At 36.6% G+C, this 21403-nt stretch overlaps 1 protein-coding gene across 1 annotated transcript in view; it reads right to left on the bottom strand.

Moving 5' to 3' along the window:
* The window catches only part of LOC134216723 (sodium channel protein Nach), a 30803-nt gene extending 13240 nt beyond the window's left edge, over nucleotides 1-17563 (bottom strand). The window contains exons 1-2 of the mRNA XM_062695550.1: nucleotides 17458-17563; nucleotides 13087-13292 (exon numbers count right to left, since the gene is read on the bottom strand). Coding sequence (XP_062551534.1) covers nucleotides 13087-13292; nucleotides 17458-17556 — 305 coding nt within the window. The 5' untranslated portion in view covers nucleotides 17557-17563. The remainder of the gene's footprint in view (nucleotides 1-13086; nucleotides 13293-17457) is intronic.
* Nucleotides 17564-21403: the final 3840 nt, after the last annotated feature.

Below are 21403 nucleotides of genomic sequence, written 5' to 3'. Positions count from 1 at the left end.
AAACGTCAAATCATAGACTAATCCGCAGGCAAGCTGCCGGCCATTACCGCTCGCGGAAAACTGGATAGGTTTGTTTTATTGATGTGGAATAATGTCTATTTTTTAACATTCAAATTGATAGAATTCAAAAGAATATTCTATAAAATTTTATCGAGATAGTGTATAACGAGTTTCCCCTGGATTTTATACTGAGTCTGGTTAAAATTCCACCGGATTTTTTAACTGAATTTCCATGTGGAATACTTCCAAATTTATTTTAAAAGAATATCCTGTAAGCATTCAAAATTTACCGTGAAAAACTTAAAAAACATCCAGACGAAATTTCCCGAAGAATTCCTGTTGGAACACCCGAAGGATTTACTGAAGAAACTTCTGGAGAAATTGCTGAAGGAACTTCCGGAGGAATTGCTGGAGGATTTGCAGAAGGAATTCTTGGAGAAACTTAAGAAGGAATTCCTATAGGAACTTCAGGATGAATTCCGGAGGAATTTTCTGGAGAAACTTCTGAAGGATATTCCTGAGGAATTACTGAAGAAATTTCCGGTGTAATTCTTGGAAGTAGCTCTGGATGAATTCTTGGAGGAGCTTCTGAGATATTGCTGCAGAAATTTCCGAAAGAAACTCTGGCGGAAATACCAGAGAAATTCCATAGTATACCTTCGGATGCATCCTTGGAGAATCTTTCGGCAACATTCTTGGAGAATCTTTCAGACGAATTCGTGGAAAAACTTCAAAAGGAATTTATGGGGAAACTTCCGGAAGGATCACTGGAGGAGCTTAAACGGGAATTTTTGAAAATTCTGGGGGAACTTTCGGAAGAATTTCTGGAAGAACTTCCGGAGGAATTCCTGAAAGAACTGCTGGGAAATTCGTGAAGGAACTTCCGGAGTAGTTCAGGAGGATCTTCCGAAGGAATTCTTGTATGTACTTTCGCTGGAATTCTCGGACGACCTTACGGAGGAACTCCTAGAAGAAATTCCAAAGGTATTCCTGGCGGATTTTTCGGAGAAATTCCTGAAACTTCCGGACAAATTCGTGGAGCAAATTTAGGAGGAATTTCAGAAACAATACTAGAACGATTTTTTGGAGGAATTCATAGGAATTCTTAGATAAAACACTGGTAAAATGTCCAACGATATTTCTTGAAGAATTACCAAAGGAATCCAAGGAAGAATTTAGCGAAGATGTGTAATTAAGTTTCCTACGAATTTCTTTTAAGAACATTTTCCCGTAGTAATTTACCATGGAAGAGAAATATCTATTTAACACCAAAACAATTTCAATTTCTTGTCGACATTCGTAAGAATTTTCTATATGGGAATTAAGTGAGTGGAAATTAAAAGGGATTTTTTGTGGAAGCTCAGTAGATCTTGTGGAAATCAAGAAGAGTTTCCCGTTTAATATTTGGAGTATTTCCTCATTGGCGTAACTAATGGAAAATCCTAGAGGGGGGGCTCTTTTTTTTAAATTTTTGTACTTTTGCACTCAAAACAATTAATTTACCGTTTTCGCTCAATACTCAAAACAACTAAAATATATGTTGTTCGCATGTTGGCCGACCAAACAAACATTGACCTATTATTAACGTACAACACATCTATTGACGACTTGAACAATATAAATTATGGTCCACGACACTCAGCCTATAAAAAATAGAAATGTCGTGGGAAAATCATAGGAGCCTTAGCAAAGCAAAATGAGTCTGTGGATTTTTATAATCCATCCAACAGCATTCCAAGTTCTTTCTCATTTAAATTTTAATTACCTCTCTTTAAAATCCGAAGGATTTGCCAAAACTTTGTCGAAAATAAAGAAGCCTAGCTTGTTTACTGAAAACCTAAAATTTTCAAGAATTAGCAGCATTCCGAAACACTTTACCAAATTGCTAACAAATTTTTGTTGAAGAAATTTAAAACATAATAACATATGTTGATATAATTTTGATACAGTCTTTATCATGAGGTGTAGCCCCCGAGTCAGTTAATTATCGTAACAGATTCCGAAGTAAATCGCAAAGTGGTCCTGAATTATTCGGAATTCAAAAACCTGATAAACAGATTCAACAGATTTGAAAAGAGGGAAGATTAATAATATTCATTATCTGTAGTTAAGCGTATCCAGCTAGATAGGTATGTGCAGTACTTATGCAAAGTAGCCAAAATTCTAGGGGGGGTGTCTGTTTGGATCCTAGGTGGGGCTATAGCCCCCCCTAGGCCCCCTGTAGTTACGCCAATGTATTTCATTTATTTCTTCTTAACGCAAATTGTTATAAATTTCCACGATAATTTTAACTGAATTTTCAATTTCAAATCTCTTAAATTTAGACAAGAAATTTCTCATCGGAAATTCTCCTTATTAAATTCACGCAAAAATTCTTTTAAATTTTCACTGAAAAGTCTTTTAAAAATCCACGGGAAATTCAAAGAGTCGGATATTTAGAGGAATGTGGGATGATGGTATTCATATGCCATTCAGAAGGAATTTAGAAAAAAAAAAACTGGTTCTAGCTCAACGGTTGAATAGATTAAATCTAGTCATAGAAGAATTCAGTCTATGTTTGCCGAAAATTAGATAGGTCATTGCGTTCCGATGTAATGATCGAAATACCTTTTTACAGACACGTCAAAACGCCTCCGCAAAGGAAAATTAAAACAAATGCTGCTGTCGGGAATTTTTTCACCAGCGCACAGCTCAAAGCTAAGTGCGTATGAGGGTTTAAAATGCGTTGCAGTCATCAACCGGTTAGTGTGAATGTATTTTATGTTTGAGATTCTAAGCCCGAGACAAAGACTATTATAACTTTTGTAATATTCATATACCTAGTTTACATATAGAGGTCGCAGAATTTATAAGTAAGTAATAAAATTGTATTTTCTATTCGCTGGCTTATTGATTGTTTTCAAGTGTCTTCAAATAAGTAGATAAGTCTTCAAATATTTTGAAAAGTCTTCAAAATGTCTTCACGAAATAAATGTCTTCACAGAGATTCAAATGTCTTCAAATTGAAGACATGTCTTCAAATTTGGCATCTCTGGGCCCAACTAAAAAGTGACCCAAGTAATACAATTTTATCCAACGAATCACGCCCGTATTGCAATCATTTATACACATCACAGTCAGAAAAATGTTATGGAAATAAACGATGATTTTTCAACAACTTCTGAAGGAAATGTGAAATCGGTCCAATTTTCAATCGCAAACAAAAGGTCCGAAATCACCGTCTAATGCAATTCACACGCAACAAGTAAATTGGTCAACGCTTCCTGTCTTACTTACTACAATCGCTTTTGCACCTTCTCTAGCCACAAATCTGAAGCTCTCCGGTAAAGTTGAATCCGTTTTGGAACGTTTCTGGCAAGAAATCAATACCACCTTGCCGATTTTGATGTCGGGCTCCTTTGCACCCCGCAGCAAGTCCGCACAAGGTTTACTGGAATGTTTAGTAACAGCGTCTCTATTTCGTACCTCTTCATGATCAAAATTTTCATTCGTTTCGGGGCGCACTACAGACACAGGAACGAAACGATGTGCGGGTGTTGCGGCAAGTCGTGAATGGAGAATAAGTGTGTTGTGGTGATTGTCAACATATTCCTGAAGTGCGTGACCCCAGTTTCTAGAATATTTTCTGGAAGCTGATAGTGCCATTTGTGATGCCTTTCGACAGCTCCAGAACGGACATTTGGTGAGCCAATTCTAATATATATGAAAAACTAAATGAAAATTTTATTGAAAAATACTATATAACCACCATGGCTTCCGATTGAAGCGATATGGATAGGAAGAGTGGATTTGCCAACTTTATATAATTAACGTTTCGTGGAGAGCCCTATTTATTGGGTCAATATGAGAAACGAGGGCTAGGTTATATTATTGTATGTCCGAACTTTCTTCTGGAAGAAGATTCTCTATTCATCTCGTGGATTCGCATAAGTGTATCTACTTCTGGAACCACCCTACCCATTTTTGGCCCTTCATACAGGAGTTTGATGAAATACAAACAATAGTATAATCACGATCAAATCGTTTGTCAGATATGGCCAGTGCTACTGGAAGGTGCCTTGCTACAATAGATGTATCATCATCATCATCATCATCACTACTGTTACCGGTGAAGCTACCCTATTTTACCTTATGATATCGTAAAACAGCAAATATCCTAATTGTTTACAGAACTATTACACATGAACAAGTGTAGCTAGGTGAAGGAGTGATAGGAATCTACAGATTATTAGACTGAATAATTGGTTGCTTGATTCAATATGAATATAGACACATACGTTCGATGATAAACAAAATACAAACTTGTCTATCCGATTCCTTAATGGGTTTGCAATGGAATATACAACTGGCTGGGTAGCGTAAAGCCAGGTAGAGTGTGCAATGATGAGCTCCGTAAATATTTGCTGCATAGGTGATGTGGTTGCTTGGGCAAAGCAAAGTGCAGTTCAAATGTTTGGATGTGCATCGAAAGCTATGCTTTGTTTGTTTGAGTCCAATATACACACCATTGTAGTTTTGCTAGACACTGAATAAATGCATTTGCAATGTAGCTATGGATATCGTTTATGGTTAGAGGCCGTACACTAATTGCGTGTTTATTAAATGACCAATGATATGATCGACCGTTGCATTGATTCAGTTAAATTGATTAGAGTTAGCATCAAGCGATTGTTCAAGTTCATATGGAGTTCCTATTCTTTTAGATCTAGACCATATCATATGAGAAACTGAAATGTTTTTCCTCCTTAATGCAATGAATAATGACTAAAGTTGGCTTCTTACACATAAAAATTGAATTGAACAGAAAATGTCGAGATTTATTTCTTTTTTAGTTTTTCTTTACTGTTCCATTTATTTACTAGTGGGAGGGGGATTCATATTTTTAGCCAAGCTTCAAAGTTGCTGTTCACCGGACAAAAAAAAAACAAATTGTCAATATTTTCGTTTTCAAATCGATGCAATACAACTATGTCCTCAATGGAAGTAGGTTTGTTCATCTGCTTAATATTATATGTCTATTCATATGTGTGCCTAATATTAACTAGGACCAAGGTTATGAATCAAGAACAAAAGGGACCCTACGCTCATATTCGAACAACTGTCCCTATTCAATGATGAACCATGCGTTTAGCATACAGTTTAGCCTCCAACGGTGGAAATTCGAGTCTTTCAACTATCTGCAGGGTAAAGTTAATGTTGTTATACTTCAAACACTGCTGTTGAAAAACGATCATCTGAATGTTCCATAAAACGCTACCATAAATCCATAAAATAGTTCGGGAGATTCCATAAAGAATAGTTTTATGGTCCATAAATCTTTGGAAAATGATCCATAAAACCTATATTTTGATCCATAAAATTTCAAATTTGTGATGTGATCCATAATTTTGGTCATATGGTCCATAATTTTTTGGATCATATAACTTTCTCAAACTAATGAAAGATGTTTCATTCACTTCCGAACAATTTATTTTTATATTGTTTTTTTTTGTCAGGATACGTATTTTTGGACGAGGATTCATAATATATTAAAATATCTTTTTGTTATGATATGTGATATGTGGCTACTATTTTTTTCACGATTTACTCAACTTTACTAATTATTTTTGCATGGGGAAATATCATATAAACCCGTCGGAAACGATAACGAAATGAATAAAATCCATCCAGCCGTTTTCGAGTTATGCGGATACGAACACAGACTATTTCATTTTTATTATATAGATAGCCCAAGTAACAATTTCCATGCTGGTTGGATTTATTTAATTCTTATAACGGATTTATGAAAGCAATCACCGTGGCTAGTTGCTAGGTTTTATTGGCGATCTTTGCTATTAATAAACCATTCATAAATCTGCTGAATAAACTACAAACATCAAATGCCGATTGATCTTATAAGCAGCTCTGCTATTGTAATGAAGAGCCTTATAAATCCTATTTTTAAAGCACGATCAAAGGTTCAATTTTCAGTCATAATGTGGTCAAATGAACAACCCCAATATGAATATTTGCATTGCAAAGAGTTTATAACGGTGTAAAATCAGAGCAATATTTTTCTGATCGAAATTCATGATGGCCATGTTGAAAATGGAGAAGCATTTTCAAGTCGGTGAAATTTATCACTGGTATTCATGATTAAACGATGTTTTCACCGCGTTAAGCACTTTCTAGTTAATTGATTTAAATTACAAATCTCGGGTACTTATTCAAAAGGACGTATGTGATTTTGTAAACAAAGATTCGAACGTCGATTTGTCCAATCTGAAAGCACTCCCACGCAAACCATCACAACAGACAGGTAGGGGAAGCCTTCGGCTACCTGATGGTGGTGTTGGTTTGCGTGGGAGGGCCATCAGCCAAATTTCCTTTTTACGGGTGGTTTAAAAAGGATTTCAATTTACTCTTATAGAAGGCTTACAGTGGTTATCTAGAGAGGGCCACTTGGTCATATCATACTCTTATAGTGGCCATCAAAAGGTTGTCGTTTAAAAGTTGGTTTTATTAGTAGATCTTTTAATTTGATCTTGAAAACCATTCCTAGAGCGGAATAAAACTTGAAATGTTATATTACTTGGGAGATAACAAAAACTTACTCTCTATCCAACGCGCGGATTGTATTTAAGCTTTTGTTTTATTTCTGTCACGGTCGCCATGTAGGAGACTTAGTTTTTACTAAGTGTTGTCATTTGTTGTTTAGTAAACGGTTGAAACAATGATTTCAGTTCCGTCTTTAAAATACCGTGTCCTCCCGGTAATTTGGCCGTTTTTAATTTGCACACTTTTTATTTTGAATCCCGTTCGTTTGAATCTAGAATCTAGAATCTAGAATATCAACAGTAAAGCTACAAACCCAGGATTTAGTTCTATCTACAAAACCATTTCTAGCTAAAGAATTTGTTCAGTAACAAGAATTTTCGTCTGTTCCTCTCACTACCATTGTAAAAAGTTCATGAAGAGTTAGTACGCATTAAAACCACTAACTTGATTTTTCCAGCGATCAGTTCGGCCTAGGATGAGCACCCAGGTTTTTTTAAACTAATTGCTGGAAAGTTGCTTCCGCTACATACAGCAGATTACTACTTCAGGCTCCCAGAAACCTTTATGAATGTTTAAATTCTGATTAAGTGGTCGTATACTAATTACGTAAACACTTAATAACGTAAACACGTAAACACTTGATAATGTTAATAAAGAAGCGACGAAACCGGTTCTGTTTATTTTTTTTTCGAGATGAGATGAGTAAATTTTCAGTAAGATCGAAAAGGGAAGAGTTCCGCTATGTAGTTCCTCAAATAAATGAAACATGTTTCATTCACTTCCGAACATTTTTTTTTAGGGAATCAATTTTTGGATGGATGCGCATGCGAAACAAGCGTCAAAAGAGAACTAACGACAAAGCTTTGTTTTTGTCTAAGACAATAATGACAAAGATCCGAAAATGTTTGTCAGCAACAAAAAAGAAGACAATCTTGTTGCAAATTTTTCATTCCGTTATTTTGCATTATTTCTACATCAAATTTCAGTTTTATGCTATCGTAGTTTCTGATTTCATGGAAATATTTGAGAATCTAACTCTGATTACAAAAATAGCATCGTATTCTCAGAAATATCAGAGCATGCAAGGCCAATGATTCATGTCATATTGTGTTCGGGTTCTGATGAAGGCTTGTTGCGAGGGGCTTTTGTCAGTAACAAACTCTGTAGATGTAGATGACAAAGGGTACATTGTTAGGCGTTGCTCGAATATTGATTCCCTGATATTTTTAAATTTTTTTTCCAGAATACGTATTTTTGGACGAGGATTCATAATATATTAAAATCTTGTTTTGGCCAAAAATGTCAGATACACGACTGTTTCAAATCTCTCAGAGACTGAGTGAGATGGTAATATAATTTCATTCAGTCTCTGAGTGATTTGAAACGGGCGTGTATGCAGTTTCTCAAACAAACGGTTGATTTGTGGCTACTATTTATTAACTAATAACAAAAACGAAAAAACTTACTCTTTATCCAACGCGTGGATTGTATTTAAGCATTTGATTTATTTCTGTCACGGTCGCCATGTAGCAGACTTAGTTTTTACTGAGTGTTGTCATTTGTTGGTTGGTAGACAGTTGAAACAATAAATATTTTATTTCCGACTTCAAAATACCGTGGGCCCCCGGTAATTTGACCGTTTTTAATCTGCACACTTTTTATTTTGAACTCCGTTCGTTTCAACATCGTTCAAACTAAAAATGGTTCAAACGCAGGGTTTGAATCCAAAAGAGAATGAAATAATCTCTCATCTATCATCTCTGTATACATTTATGACATGTAGTCGTGAGAGTCTTTTTTTTCGCAAGCTATCATGATAAACAACTGATTCGGGGGCTATACCCCAGGATAAACTCCTTTTTAAAAGCTCCAAATGCGGGAGGCACTTGTTCTGATGTTGCATTTCAACTTGTTTTACACTGCTGTGCGAAAAAAAAAATATATATGGTCCCCAACATCAAATAAGCAAGAACAATGCGTTTCATCACTTCTTGGTGGGGAATGTCTATTACAGGTTTGACCAACGTGGCTTGTTCTGTTCACCTGTTCAAACGTCATTGGGCACGTGCAATCGAGAAAAGAAAAATGGAACATCATGAAACGGAACGCAGAATCAAAACAAATCAGCAGAGAGAGCCGGCAGAAACCAGTTTTTCTGATGCTCATAGAGTAACGAGAAGTTCAAATTAAAAATGAACCCCGTTAATTTAAATGAGGTACCATTCAAGGTTCTCGGTACTATACATATTATTAGTTTCAAAAGATCAGGGTGAATATGATTGTGAGAAATTTCTTTTTAGTTGCTCAAGTACCTTGAGAACAAAAGCTAAATTATACCAATATATAAACAAAGGAATACAAATCGACGAAAATGTGGCTTCAAGACGAGATGAATTATTTGCAGTGTGATGGAAAATGAAACAATTTTCCTTATTCAGCTCGAAATCGTGTAAACGAAATTGAAAGCCATGGTTTACAATCAAATTACTTACCATGGATTAAATAATATGGTTTTTATTCATTGGGGTATAATTAAACATTTCGCACCTTGAACTTTCCCATCCGCATTTATTTGGTACAAGCTTCATTCATACCGGCTAACTTTGCACTTACTCTCGGAAGTCCTCAGTCGTAACACTTTCGATGGAGTATGCTTCAAACTCGTACGCTTCCATGCTGTACGGCAAGTATCGGGCGATATTCATTGTTTCGTACGGACTGTGGTAGAAAGCCTTGTCAAGTGGATTAAAAGGGCGAAAAATAATGGGAAAATTAAATTAATTAACGAGTTTATAGCCCATTGGTAGATTTTTTTTTTGCGGGACGTGAAGTGTTGCAGGTATTCTGTGCATGAAAAAAAAAACTCTACAAAAAGTAGTCAGTTTTTATTGACGGTGTCGAAAATTTTATTTTACTTATTTGTAATCAATTATGTTCGGTTCTTGGGATTGAACGACGGTAACAAGCATTACACAATTAGCAATGTGGAAGAGTGATTGCCATGTGAACATGGTTTGGTAAAAAAAATGGGAAAAATGATCTTACGACGATTTACGATTGATATACCAGAAACATCGTTGACATGAAGTTGATAAGTTCATTTAAAAAATATCAAATTAGTATGGGAAAAACTTTTTTCATTTTTTTTTTTGATGAGCCGCCCTCTTATTCCGTTCTATTTGATGCCCTGATGCTCTGGACAAAATTTCAGCCAAATTGGTCAACGTTTGGGAGGTGCTAAACTCGTTAGAAGTTTATATGCAAAAATGTATGCAGAAACATCCAAAAACAGTGAATTGCAGTTGGACGGCACAACTTATGAAGAAGAACTATGAACTATGATACTCTTTCAGATCTTGAAGAATTTAATACAGAATGTTATGCAGGAAACCGCGAGAAGATTAGAGTTTGCCCGGCTAAGTTATTAGCATTTCTCTGAAGTGGGGTTTGAGCAAATTTCATTTCTTTTACCTTTGAAAAGAAATAAATTCACCTCTACAACACTCCAGTAAAATGCTAATATCTTTGCCTAATAAACTCTAATCTTCTCGCGGTTTTCAGCATAACATTATGTATTTAATTCTACAAGAACTACAAGTATCATTGTTCTTGATCGTAAAATGTGCCGTCCAACTGCAAATCACTGTTTTTGGATGTTTCTGCATACATTTTTGCATATAAACTTCCAACGAGTTTAGCACCGCCCAAACGTTGACCGATTTGGCTGAAATTTTGTCCAGAGCATCAGGGCATCAAATAGAACCGAATAAGAGGGCGGCTCATCAAAAAAATTGAAAAAAGTTTTTTGAGCCACCCTAGTATACATACTCTATTTGCAATTATTTTTGTCTTTCTCGTATACATAAATGTATTGAACGATTGTTGAATTCGGAGTGTTAATTACCAATCGATGTAGTTCGATAAAATGATATCTACTGTATATACAGACATTGCATATAAAACGCTGTAAATCCGATAATACGACTTCTCAGATTTTAAGGGCAACTTCATTAGTGGTTTACTCTTGTTCCAAATTTATATCACATTTGAACCAGGTCCAAATGGAAAAAATTGAGCACTCCAGAAGCGTTCCCACGTGGTGGATGCTTTTGGATATAATGCATTATTCACTATAAATCGTTTGTAAAAGCCGTAAGGTAATTATAATGTGCTGCTTCAAATGATAATCGTAAGCTGTATTGTCCAAAAAAAGTTTTTGTTAATTGCGTCGCCATAGTAATGAAAATTGTGAATTTAATATGAATGCTAAAATAGTGTGATTGTTATTCGTTCATCTAATGTGCGAAAATAGGTAAGTCCATTCAGAAAATTACATTATTGGGCAAAAGAAAAAAAACTCTTGCAAAGCCTCATGCTTAAGTGGCTGCTAAAAAACCGAGTCAATGTGATTTTTCACGCAAGTTTATTGCGTTCATCAGTAGAAGAAGTACATTAATCTAGTCCAATGTTCCAATCAAGTGATTAAATATGCTTGACACACTTTATTTTTAAAGAAGTGGTGATAAATATTTCTCTACAAAACGACGCATCATTGCTGAATTATTGATTAATTTGCGTGATGAGTAGGGGTGGTGGAAATTCGCGGCAAAATTTTCAAAATTTCGCGGACAGCCAATTTAGAAAATCTGAAAGTTCGCGGCAATTTCGCGGTAAATTATCTTTTGGAACAAAAATAAAAAAGACAGTGTAGATTTCATATTTATTCAAATTGTTGCGATTATTAGTTACATTTTTTTTATTATTATTTTTTTGCGTTACTGGTCAAAAGCACTTGGTTGGCCATTTTTTTCCGTCAACTTTTGGCGCTGGTAAGTGTTGATTAAATTGTACTGGCTGACACTACGTTCAGCATCTAGTGAAAGTGGTCTCGGTTTGCAAACCAAAACCAAACAATTTTATTGGTGCAATCGATTAATTTTCTTATTTAGGATGAACTTACCTAAAGAAACCATATTTTTTACGTCCCAACTATTTTCAATTTAATTTTGGCTCAACATTCTACCAATTTCAGACTTTGCACTTTAAAAAAAATCGAGACCTCAAAAAATGCGTTGTTTGTCGAGTTGGTATTGACTAGGTCAAGAAATCGACTGAGGCAATAGAATGGAATAAAATTATTAATGGGAAAGGTTAATTACGCGGTTTTTCGCTAACATCAAATTTCACGGATTTCGCGGCTTCCGCGAAATCGCGAATTTCCACCACCCCTAGTGATGAGTCAACATTCCATCCAAAGCTAACATTACCTCTTTACCCTACATAATGGTGTTTGCACCAATTTAAACATTTTTTAATAGTTCACAATTTGGACATTTTTTTCTAGATCTACAGCATTGTACATCATTAGTCTTAATTGAAGAATATTTTCTTTTCCGAGAAAGCAGAATAATACTTATTGTTTGAAATTAATTAGAATTTTTGACTGTCAATATGTACAACCTTTGATCAACTTGCAGAAATTAAACAACGTGCAATTTGAAGTGTGCTCCATTATCGGGAAGAGTCTCAATTACTAGCGTGTGAAGTCCGGTGCAAAAGCTAGTCGGTCATCGTCAATCGTGCAAACAATTCGGTCAAGCAATTAATTACCGAAATGGCCCCATCGAAACCGATGAAACTGTATGTCACGTCACCATCGAAGAGGTTGCCATAGCGCACGTCGTACAGTTTGAGGTTTCGGTAGAAATAATTTTCGTCCGGCGGTTGTCCCTTCAGCAGTTGGCTGAGGTGGCTCCATGACAATAGCGCGGTATACGCCCCACACACAGGTATGGGACAGAGTTGGGTAATTTTGTTTGCAAATGGGCAGTCAAATGGCCATTCGGGAGCAAATCGTGTCCGCAGCCGCGATAATGGGCGTTATAGTTTATAGCGATTGGACACAATGTTAATTTTGGCGAGTGGTTTAGTTTTGATTGGCCACCACAAACATGCAGAGGGTCGTTGAGAATGAAACAGAGAATTTGGTTATTGGTAATTGATTGTGGCACTAATTGGAGACAATTTAGGGTTACGGTTATAAATCGTGGCGTAAACAGTAGAGTGTAACAAATTTTGAGTTGATCGCCTTTCTAAGTTTAAACAAAATCTAGTGTGAATTCTTGTAAAATCTAGCGATGGCACTCGCTATTTTGAAAACTGAATATCCGGGATTTTTATTTAATTTGAATATACCTTGTTTAAAATTCATTTTTAGACCTTCCAATAGTGTTTAATAGAAGCTCATTTGTTGTTTGAACAGAGAAAATTGTACGAGCACCAATATGATGCAAACCTCACAAAATTCATGATACTTATGCCACTCGGATGATGAACGACATCACCGTTTTATGATGTGCGAAGATGAAGAAGAGTAATGGTTTCGGAGTAAGGGTGGAGTCGCGGTGCTGTAAGCTTTCACCGTTGCCTGATGCGCTGGACTCAGGACCAGTTCTGGTTGATACAAACGTCGACCCTCACAACAGTACTCCTGCTGTAGGTGTTGATTGAATAGAATGTACACCGGACCATGAAGCACCAACAAATTACCTTGTCGTTAAATTGCGCGCAATGAAGCTATTGGTGGTATAACAAATTCCGTACTCAGTCAACGTCTGATCCGACCGAATGTACTCGAGGTTGTTCTGGTTTCGAACGCGCAGCTCTTGATGATCCCGCCGGGTAAGGTCCTTTGTTAAGTTGGCTATAAGCACCATGTAATCCTTTGGCGCTATCCGAAGCATTGAAAGGATTCGCTGAAGATAAATTGAGTCGGGAATTATTATTGTTTAGGAAAGTCAAATGAGATGTGAGAAAATATTTACTGAAAAAGAGAGTAGCGTTTAAAATAGGGGAAGTGTACCGGTTTTGGCCACCGTAGTGCCTAATTTGGTCAACCCTGAAAATGTATATTTTCCAAAAAATATCGATCAGTTTCAACAGCGAAGAAAGATATGGGATATACCTCATGCAGGGTTTGCAGAAATCGCTCTCGATAGATAACCAACAATGATGAAAGAGAGGCAAAAACCTCTTCGAATCATAACAAGCTATGAAAACAAAACTATCGCACTTGTATACAAGTTGAAAAAAAAACTGATTCGGATAGGCGGCCCCTACCGCGGGGGTTTGATAAAACACGTTTTTCTCGCTCATTTTATGTTGGGAACATATTTTTTTCGCACAGCTGTGTAAAACAAGTGTAAATGCATCATTAAAATCGGTGCTCCCCGCAATTGGGGTTTATTAAAAGAAATTTATCATGGGTTGTAGCCCCCGAATCAGTTCATTATCGTAACAGCTACCGAAAAACATCTCTCACTGTATGCTATCTATCGAGAGTGTTTACAGACATGATAAGTGAGAGATTTTCTCATTCTCCTTTGAATTCAAACCCTGACCTCCTGTTAGAGCTAATAGAACCCTCATTGCTTTACTTTTGGAGTTATGTGAAAAACTGTTACATTACATGGCCAAAACTGGTACAGATACCCTAAAGGTTTTGACGTAGGACTTACGTCTTTCTTTACTATACTGGGTGTCATTTAGATTTTTGGAAATCGAGAGCGTTACGCTGGAAGGGAAGATTTTGAACGCTAGTAGCGCCTTTATTTTTCGATGGATTTTTTAAGATTTATATATCAATCGACTCGGACACTCTCCACCATTTTGCCTATTTCATTGAAACTTAAAATTATTAACGATAAGCTATTGAAAATTTCAATTCTTGTCAAAGCCAGTAAAAATTTCATATATAACCAATCCCGTGCATTCCTAACACGGTCATCAGAATACGGTATGTCACGGGCCTTTGGGTCTACCGGAAGATTTTCATTGTGTATAAAAGAAGCAGTGCCTGCCGTGTGCGAGTCATTACAATTTGTGACAGCAGCGCGTACTGACGTGCTTTTTGCTCGCGTATTTTTCGTTTCGTTCGTTCGTTCGCTGTGTACCTACACAGCGACAGCATGCAGTCACCAGCGGTAGAACTGCCGGTGGGTCTGCGAATATGCATGAAAGAAGTGGGCGCATTTTTTGCCATTCTGAGCTTGATGATGGTCGGTTGCGATGGATGCAATCGCCCATCGCATCGGTCGGAGTTCACAACTAGTGGCCGATGATGGCTGAGGCAGCGAGGGCAGCGGAGGTGGATGAAGAAGAATAAAATTAGAGAGATTTGGTCTGCTCATCCAGGTGATTAGTTTCATAATCCACATGATCCGGGATGGGTACTAGGAAAGATATTATAGTTACCAGATAAAGATTGTCGCTATCGTCGCTGTCCGGAACATCTTTTGCTGGCGAAGATAGCGGATCTGAATGTCAATGAAGGAAAAATACATACGATTTGACAGTTAGGTACCACACATGTTTTGGACAGCCCAAGTAGCACACGCAACATCTTCCAAAAAGCACTTTGTTTCTATTCAGTTTCATTAAAGGCATTGGAAAAACATCAAAGCACGAAAAAGTTGCATCAAGATGTCAAAAACGTTCGAGTTGTGATCAATGTTTCATTAAAATTGCAATGCAGTACGTGTCTGACATTTGGAAACAAGCAACCAAAGAATACTGCACTTTATGTTGCAAACACGAAACAAAATCATCAAGCTACATATTTTTTACCATGCAACTTCAATGCGTCTTTCAAAATTTATTTGTTTGTTTAAATTAAGTTGCAGATACGTTGAGTGTGTCTCCATGTTTAATTTAGAATCGTTCAGCGTTTTGACAACTCACAATTTATTCCAGTGATGGTGCAATCAAGCAACAGAAAACCCGAGTGCAAACCTTCATAATCGTAAGGTTTTTATGGTGAGTCAACAAGCAGTCCCTTCGAAGTGTTGAATGGTGCTGTGGTAGAGTGAAGGACTATCAATCACAAGATCCATAAATCGAATCCAGTATTGCTGCTCCATATTTTTATTTTATTTTTTTTTTCCGCTGTAGTATTTTGCAACATTATTGAAATTTTACTGCAAACGAAGGATGTTTCCGTAGGCTCCACTTCTTGCGCTTTTTAGATTGCAAGAGAGTTATATTTGATGGCACATACGCAAAGAATGTTTCTTTCCGAATAGTTGCAACACAGTGAAATGTTCAGTAGTGAAACAAGTTGTGCTTGGGAGCAGAACAAAGACAACCGAAGCGACAATCTTTATCTGGTAACTAAAATATCTTTTGGTACGAGTCATGTCACATGACTGACCATATGTTAAGTTGTGCTTGGTACTAAACGACACGTACATTAAAATATGGTTATACTATAACCGTTCTGATTCCCCAGCAAAAGAAATCAACTACACTGAAAAAATTTGATTCAAATAATTATTTCATTTATTTGCAATAGGCATTAGCAATTAAAGACGCACAATCAGCAATAGTGTTAATATCCATTTTAGATTAGGAAATTTCACTGTATTAAATGTAAATCTTTTAAAAAAGTCCGCAAAAAATAAGTTCCAGAGGAATATTTAAATAAACTTTATCTTATTCTTTGTTTTTCATTTTCTGAGAAATTGTATTATTAAATTTGACATAGACTCGGAGTTTTAAATCAAAACATCAAATATTTTTTCGTTGATGTATTAGCAGTACATCCTCTATTTTACTGCTCCTTGACTTGTTTCTTATTGTTGTGAAATTTTTCAACAGTAAGCATGCATGTTAGCAAAAATAAGGAACGAAATTGGTGCTGAATTTTTTTGTTTGGAAAACGGGATAGTTCCCCCAAACTAGCTCATTTTGCCCAAGTTTGAAAATTTTATAAATAGAATTTTTAAACTTCAAATACTATCATCAAAAAGAAATCTATAAATGTACTACGATTGCTTGAGTAAATAAGGGCTTAATAGTTAGAAACAAAGGAATTCTAATTATGTACTTAATGATTAGTTTTATTTTCCGAAGCTTTGAATAAACAAATTGGTAATAATTCTACACAGCATGGAAGTTGTCGTTTCCAATATCAATACTATAATCAAACTCCATAGATCCAAAAGTTTGAAGTTAAATGTAAATACGTTACGTTTATACAAGTCCTACGTCTACTCGCGGTTATGTTGAAAACATTACCCATTGCTTGTTTTTTTTATAAATAAATCTCAAATTTCAAAACGATTCTTAGACGTGCATGGCAAAGGTGTCTAGCTCTTACATAATCTGTAAACTAAATTTAAGTCCCTCAGACTGTAGACGAAGTATGCAGATTCATTTTTTCCAACATCCTATATTGAATCATGCATATAATTTTTTATATTGTAGTTGCAATCTATAGATTTCAGACATTAGGCCGTTACAAATATTTTATTAAAATTATGTACTACTGGTCTCCGGAAGGTCAAGGGCCCCCTTGACATGAAAAAAATAAAACTCCTCGGATTTGTTAAAGAATGTTTTGAAAATCCTCAAGATCATCCAAATATTTTTTGTTGCCCCTTCAAAATATAATTTTGGGGCAAAAAAATCCGAGGGGGTGGGAGATATAACTATTTTTTTTAATATTTGTATCATCTTCTTCTTCTTATTGGCATTACATTCCCCACTGGGACATGGCCGCTTCACTGCTTAGTGTCCGTTCAGCCCTTTCACAGTTATTAACCGCGAGGTTTCTAAGCCAAGGTACCATTTTTGCATTCGTATATCATGAGGCTAACACGTAATACTTGTATGCCCAGGGAAGTCGAGATAATTTCCAAACCGAAAATTGTTGCCTAGTCCGGCACCGGGTATCGAACCCAGCCACCCTCAGCGTGGTCTTGCTTTATAGCTTCTCATCTTACCGCTAGGCTAAGGAGGGCCCCAATATGTGTATCGGCCTAATTAAAAAAAAAAATGATTGAAATTTGTTGTTGTTGTTGGATCAATTACAAATTTACTTTTTTCATTATTATGAATGTTTGCTAAAATTTATATACTCACGTCTACGTTTGATGAACCTTTGATGTTTTCGAAGTTCATGTAGGTGGAGTTTGCTAAAGACTCGATGAACTCATACATTTCTTTCTTTTCATCCTCCATAATAATTGATCGCCTGAAATCAAGTAAAAAGAAAACTCGCATAACTTAGGGGAATTGATGTTGATTTGATCATGGTCCTCAATAGATCTTGATTTACCCGTGCTAATTTACCATAAGGACTGTAGAATAAGACACACCCTTCTCGAAAGATTTGCGTAGTTAGGAAAATTGTTTCCAAATTTGAGTTTCCATTAGAAACCATTGAAGTTGTTTGAAACATGCAATTTTTGATACATTGATTGCCACTCTACCACGGGCCAGATTGCTACTGTACGACAAATCCTTCAAAAAATGCCGTCCCATTTGTTTCGGTTTCAAGACGGCATAGGACAGTACCCGAGCAAAGCTTGAGAGCAAATCGATAATTTGTGTTGATTTTGTGAAATCGCCGATTCTGATCACTTAATTTGATATCTTTTTGGTCGTTTTAACGGTTGAAATAACAGAATGTATAGCAAAATAAGTACACAGTTTGATATCAGATTGCTCAGTGCGTATCCAAATCGCTAAAACATTTTGAGCGCGAGTGGTGCTCGCAATAGTGCTCAGTAGGCTCAACAGGATGAAGACTCGCTTAACTTTTCAAAAGGACCTAAGTAACATTTTTGCCTTTCTCGTACAACAAAGTTGTACCGAAAGGCTATCATTTCACTCCAAAATCGAACTTTTTATAGAACTCTCGGAGACCCATGATGTTAAATACCAATCGACTTAGCTCGTCGAACTGAACAAATGTCTGTCTGTCCGTGTGTATGTGTGTGTGTGTGTGCACACGAAAACCGAAAAACATTAGCCACTTTTTCATATAGTAATTCTTAAACGATTTTCTCGCAACAAGTTGCATTCGACGAGGGACGAACCCTAGTTGATCACTATTGAATTTGATCACGATCGACCTTTGCGTTTAAAAGTTATTAAGAAAATGGAATCGAACTATATAAGCACCATATAAGGTTGGTGTCTTGGCTAAATGCGAGATAGGCAGTATCACCACTCGGTGAATTAAGTTGGGTTTTTTCATGAATTAATTTGAGTACTGCAATCAAAAGCTTTCATGTTTTTCTGTTGATTGCGCTATTCAAATTAATTGATGAAAAAAATGTTACTTAGGTCCTTTTGAAAAGTTGAGCGAGAAGATACCTCGTTGAAAAGCAATTTTGTGGATAATGACGCGAACAAAAGAAATACACAGAAATTAAAGTTTACTCAAACTTGAGTTGTTCTCACTCACTTAGCACTAGGTATTTTGGCTTAAGCCACGGAACAAGTAAGCGTGGGCGGACTTTTTCGCCAATGAAGGAGCGAGAGAGCCGCAGTAACCAGGGACATTCACCCCCTCTACGATATCTCACGATGCTTAAACGGGGCGAAGAGGAATGCAACGATGCCGGTGAAAGACTCGAGTGGTCATCTACTGACCGACCCAACTGACCAGCGAGAACTTCGAACTGCCTTTTTAATTACCAGCTAAGTCTTTACCCTTTGGCATGATCTGCCTGCCTGGCATGGTAGATCGCTGACCCTACGACATCCGGTTAACTACTGCATCGTTTATTTTGTAATATCTGGGACACCGCAACTTTCCCTGCTGACTGGATGCAGGGTATTTTAGTAAAAGGTGCAAAAAAGGTGGCCTAGCTGTATGTGATAACTGGCGAGGCATTAGGTTGATGTATACCGTTCTCAAAGTTCAATAAAAAGTTATTCTAGCCTGGATGTAGAAGAAGATCGATTCCACTCTCCTGCTGGTGGCAGCAGGCCTGATTACATGTCGGAAGATTCTCTGTGGACCATATTTTCACTCTCCACATCATTCTGGAGCAGGTCAACGAATTCCTAGAGTCCTTGGGTATTTAAAATTTTGACAACAATCACGAGAAATAGAAAAAAAAGAATCTATCACAGTTTTCAGGGAAATTTTGAACAATTTCATCATCTGTAAGTATTTTCAACTTAAATTTTGGAATAATTTATGAGTGTAAAGGAATCAAATAATAATTTCGCAAAGAAATCAAGTTACAATTTTGCTTCTTAATAATTTTTGAATCGTGAAACTTTTTGAAGGCACAACATTATTTTTTTTCGAGAAGAGGGGAAATGTGTGCCATGAATTTATAGTTATTTGAATTCTCGTTTGGCAGTGTGTTATACGCATAATATTCAACCGCGCCAACGCGGCATTATTTGAATTGAGCGTCAGTAGGCCATGACTTACAACAGCTTACAACACGCCTGGAAAGCGACCAGTTTTTTCCCTGATTAATTACGGACACGTAAGTACTATTATGCCCCCGACAATTACCTATCGTATTCGGCTGGTCCTTTTCTGATGGCACGAGGCCACACAAATTTCTCCCCTGGTAAGCTTACCAGACTGATAAAAGCAACAATGGTTGGTGTTGAAAATTGCGTTTTATTTAAATTGGTGAACAACAGAAAGAAGAACATTCCTTTCTTAACAATTCAATGCTGCTGAGCAAAATAAGTGCTACAAGTTGTAGCTTTCCCCGGCATCGTGTCTTATATATCAAGCATAATTTTTCATAACGACGTATGTAACAATAATGAGGAATCGTTTATGTTTATGTTTATTGTCGTCAATTATGTTTGTAGACCGTTTGATACAGATTTAATCTTATAATATAGTTCTCCGTTACTTAAAATTACTGAACACTTTTATCCGACATGAAAATTATACACACCAAGCATTTACTGAGTAAGCAAGTATTGTTTCAATTTAGTCTTAGATGTAGTGAAATCAATAGCATTGCACTGTTTATTATAAGCAGCCATCATTTGATTTATGGGTCCGAATTTCGCATAGTTTGTACGATGACTACTACAGGCAAATAAAGTTCGATCTCGCAAAAATGTGGGATATAAAAATTTAATTTAGATAATATTGCCTCTAAGGGGCCCTCCTTAGCGGTGCGGTAAAACGCGCAGCTACAAAGCAAGACCATGCTGAGGGTGGCTGGGTTCGATTCCCGATGCCGGTCTAGGCAATTTTCGGATTGGAAATTGTCTCGACTTCCCTGGGCATAAAAGTATCATCGTGCTAGCCTCATGATATACGAATGCAAAAATGGTAACCTGGCTTAGAAACCTCGCAGTTAATAACTGTGGAAGTGCTAAATGAACACTAAACTGCAAGGCGGCTCTGTCCCAGTGTGGGGATGTAATGCCAGGGCTGGTAGCGATAAATGCCGTTCAAAATAGTGACTTAGTGACCAACGATGACGAAAAAAGTGACCAAATAGTGACTTTCAGAAGCAGAAAAAGTGACCAAATAGTGACTTTTGTATGAGCTGAGGTGCATTCGTATTGTCATTGTGTAACTCGTAGTAGATCGGAAACTAGGGATATCATGTTTTTTTTAATCCTTATTAGAATGCTATCAGAAATCAAGAAAAGACTAAAATTACAAAAGCATGAGGGATTACTACTGCTGGCCTTGTGCATCTTTACCGTAACTAGGGAGAGGATGAATCTTAGCAGTGAGCAACCGATTTGGCGACACCATCATAAATACCACGAAGCTGGATATTGAGGAAGGTATAAGTTGGGACATCCAGAGGCTAGCAATATGACCATGGTAAACCATATTCCGTAACACACCACATAATGGTATTTAGCCAGCGTCACGGGAAAAGCAAGTTCTACAGCATTGTGGTAATGAAGTTTAACATGAGCTCGAAGTTTTTCGTGAAACTGCAGTTTGTGTATGAAAAAGGCAGAATGAAATATAACAAATTTTGCGGTGTCTTTTTTAAAAACATTAACCAGAACTCATTTTTTTTCAGAAATTGTGCGGAAAATTCTTGTGAAAGCTTTCTCCAGGAGTTCA

The sequence above is a fragment of the Armigeres subalbatus genome, chromosome 2 (assembly GCF_024139115.2).
Source record: "Armigeres subalbatus isolate Guangzhou_Male chromosome 2, GZ_Asu_2, whole genome shotgun sequence".
NCBI classification, from domain to species: Eukaryota; Metazoa; Arthropoda; class Insecta; order Diptera; family Culicidae; genus Armigeres; species Armigeres subalbatus.
Note: the sequence above shows the minus strand (reverse complement) of the source record. Positions and strands in the feature narration are given on the sequence as shown.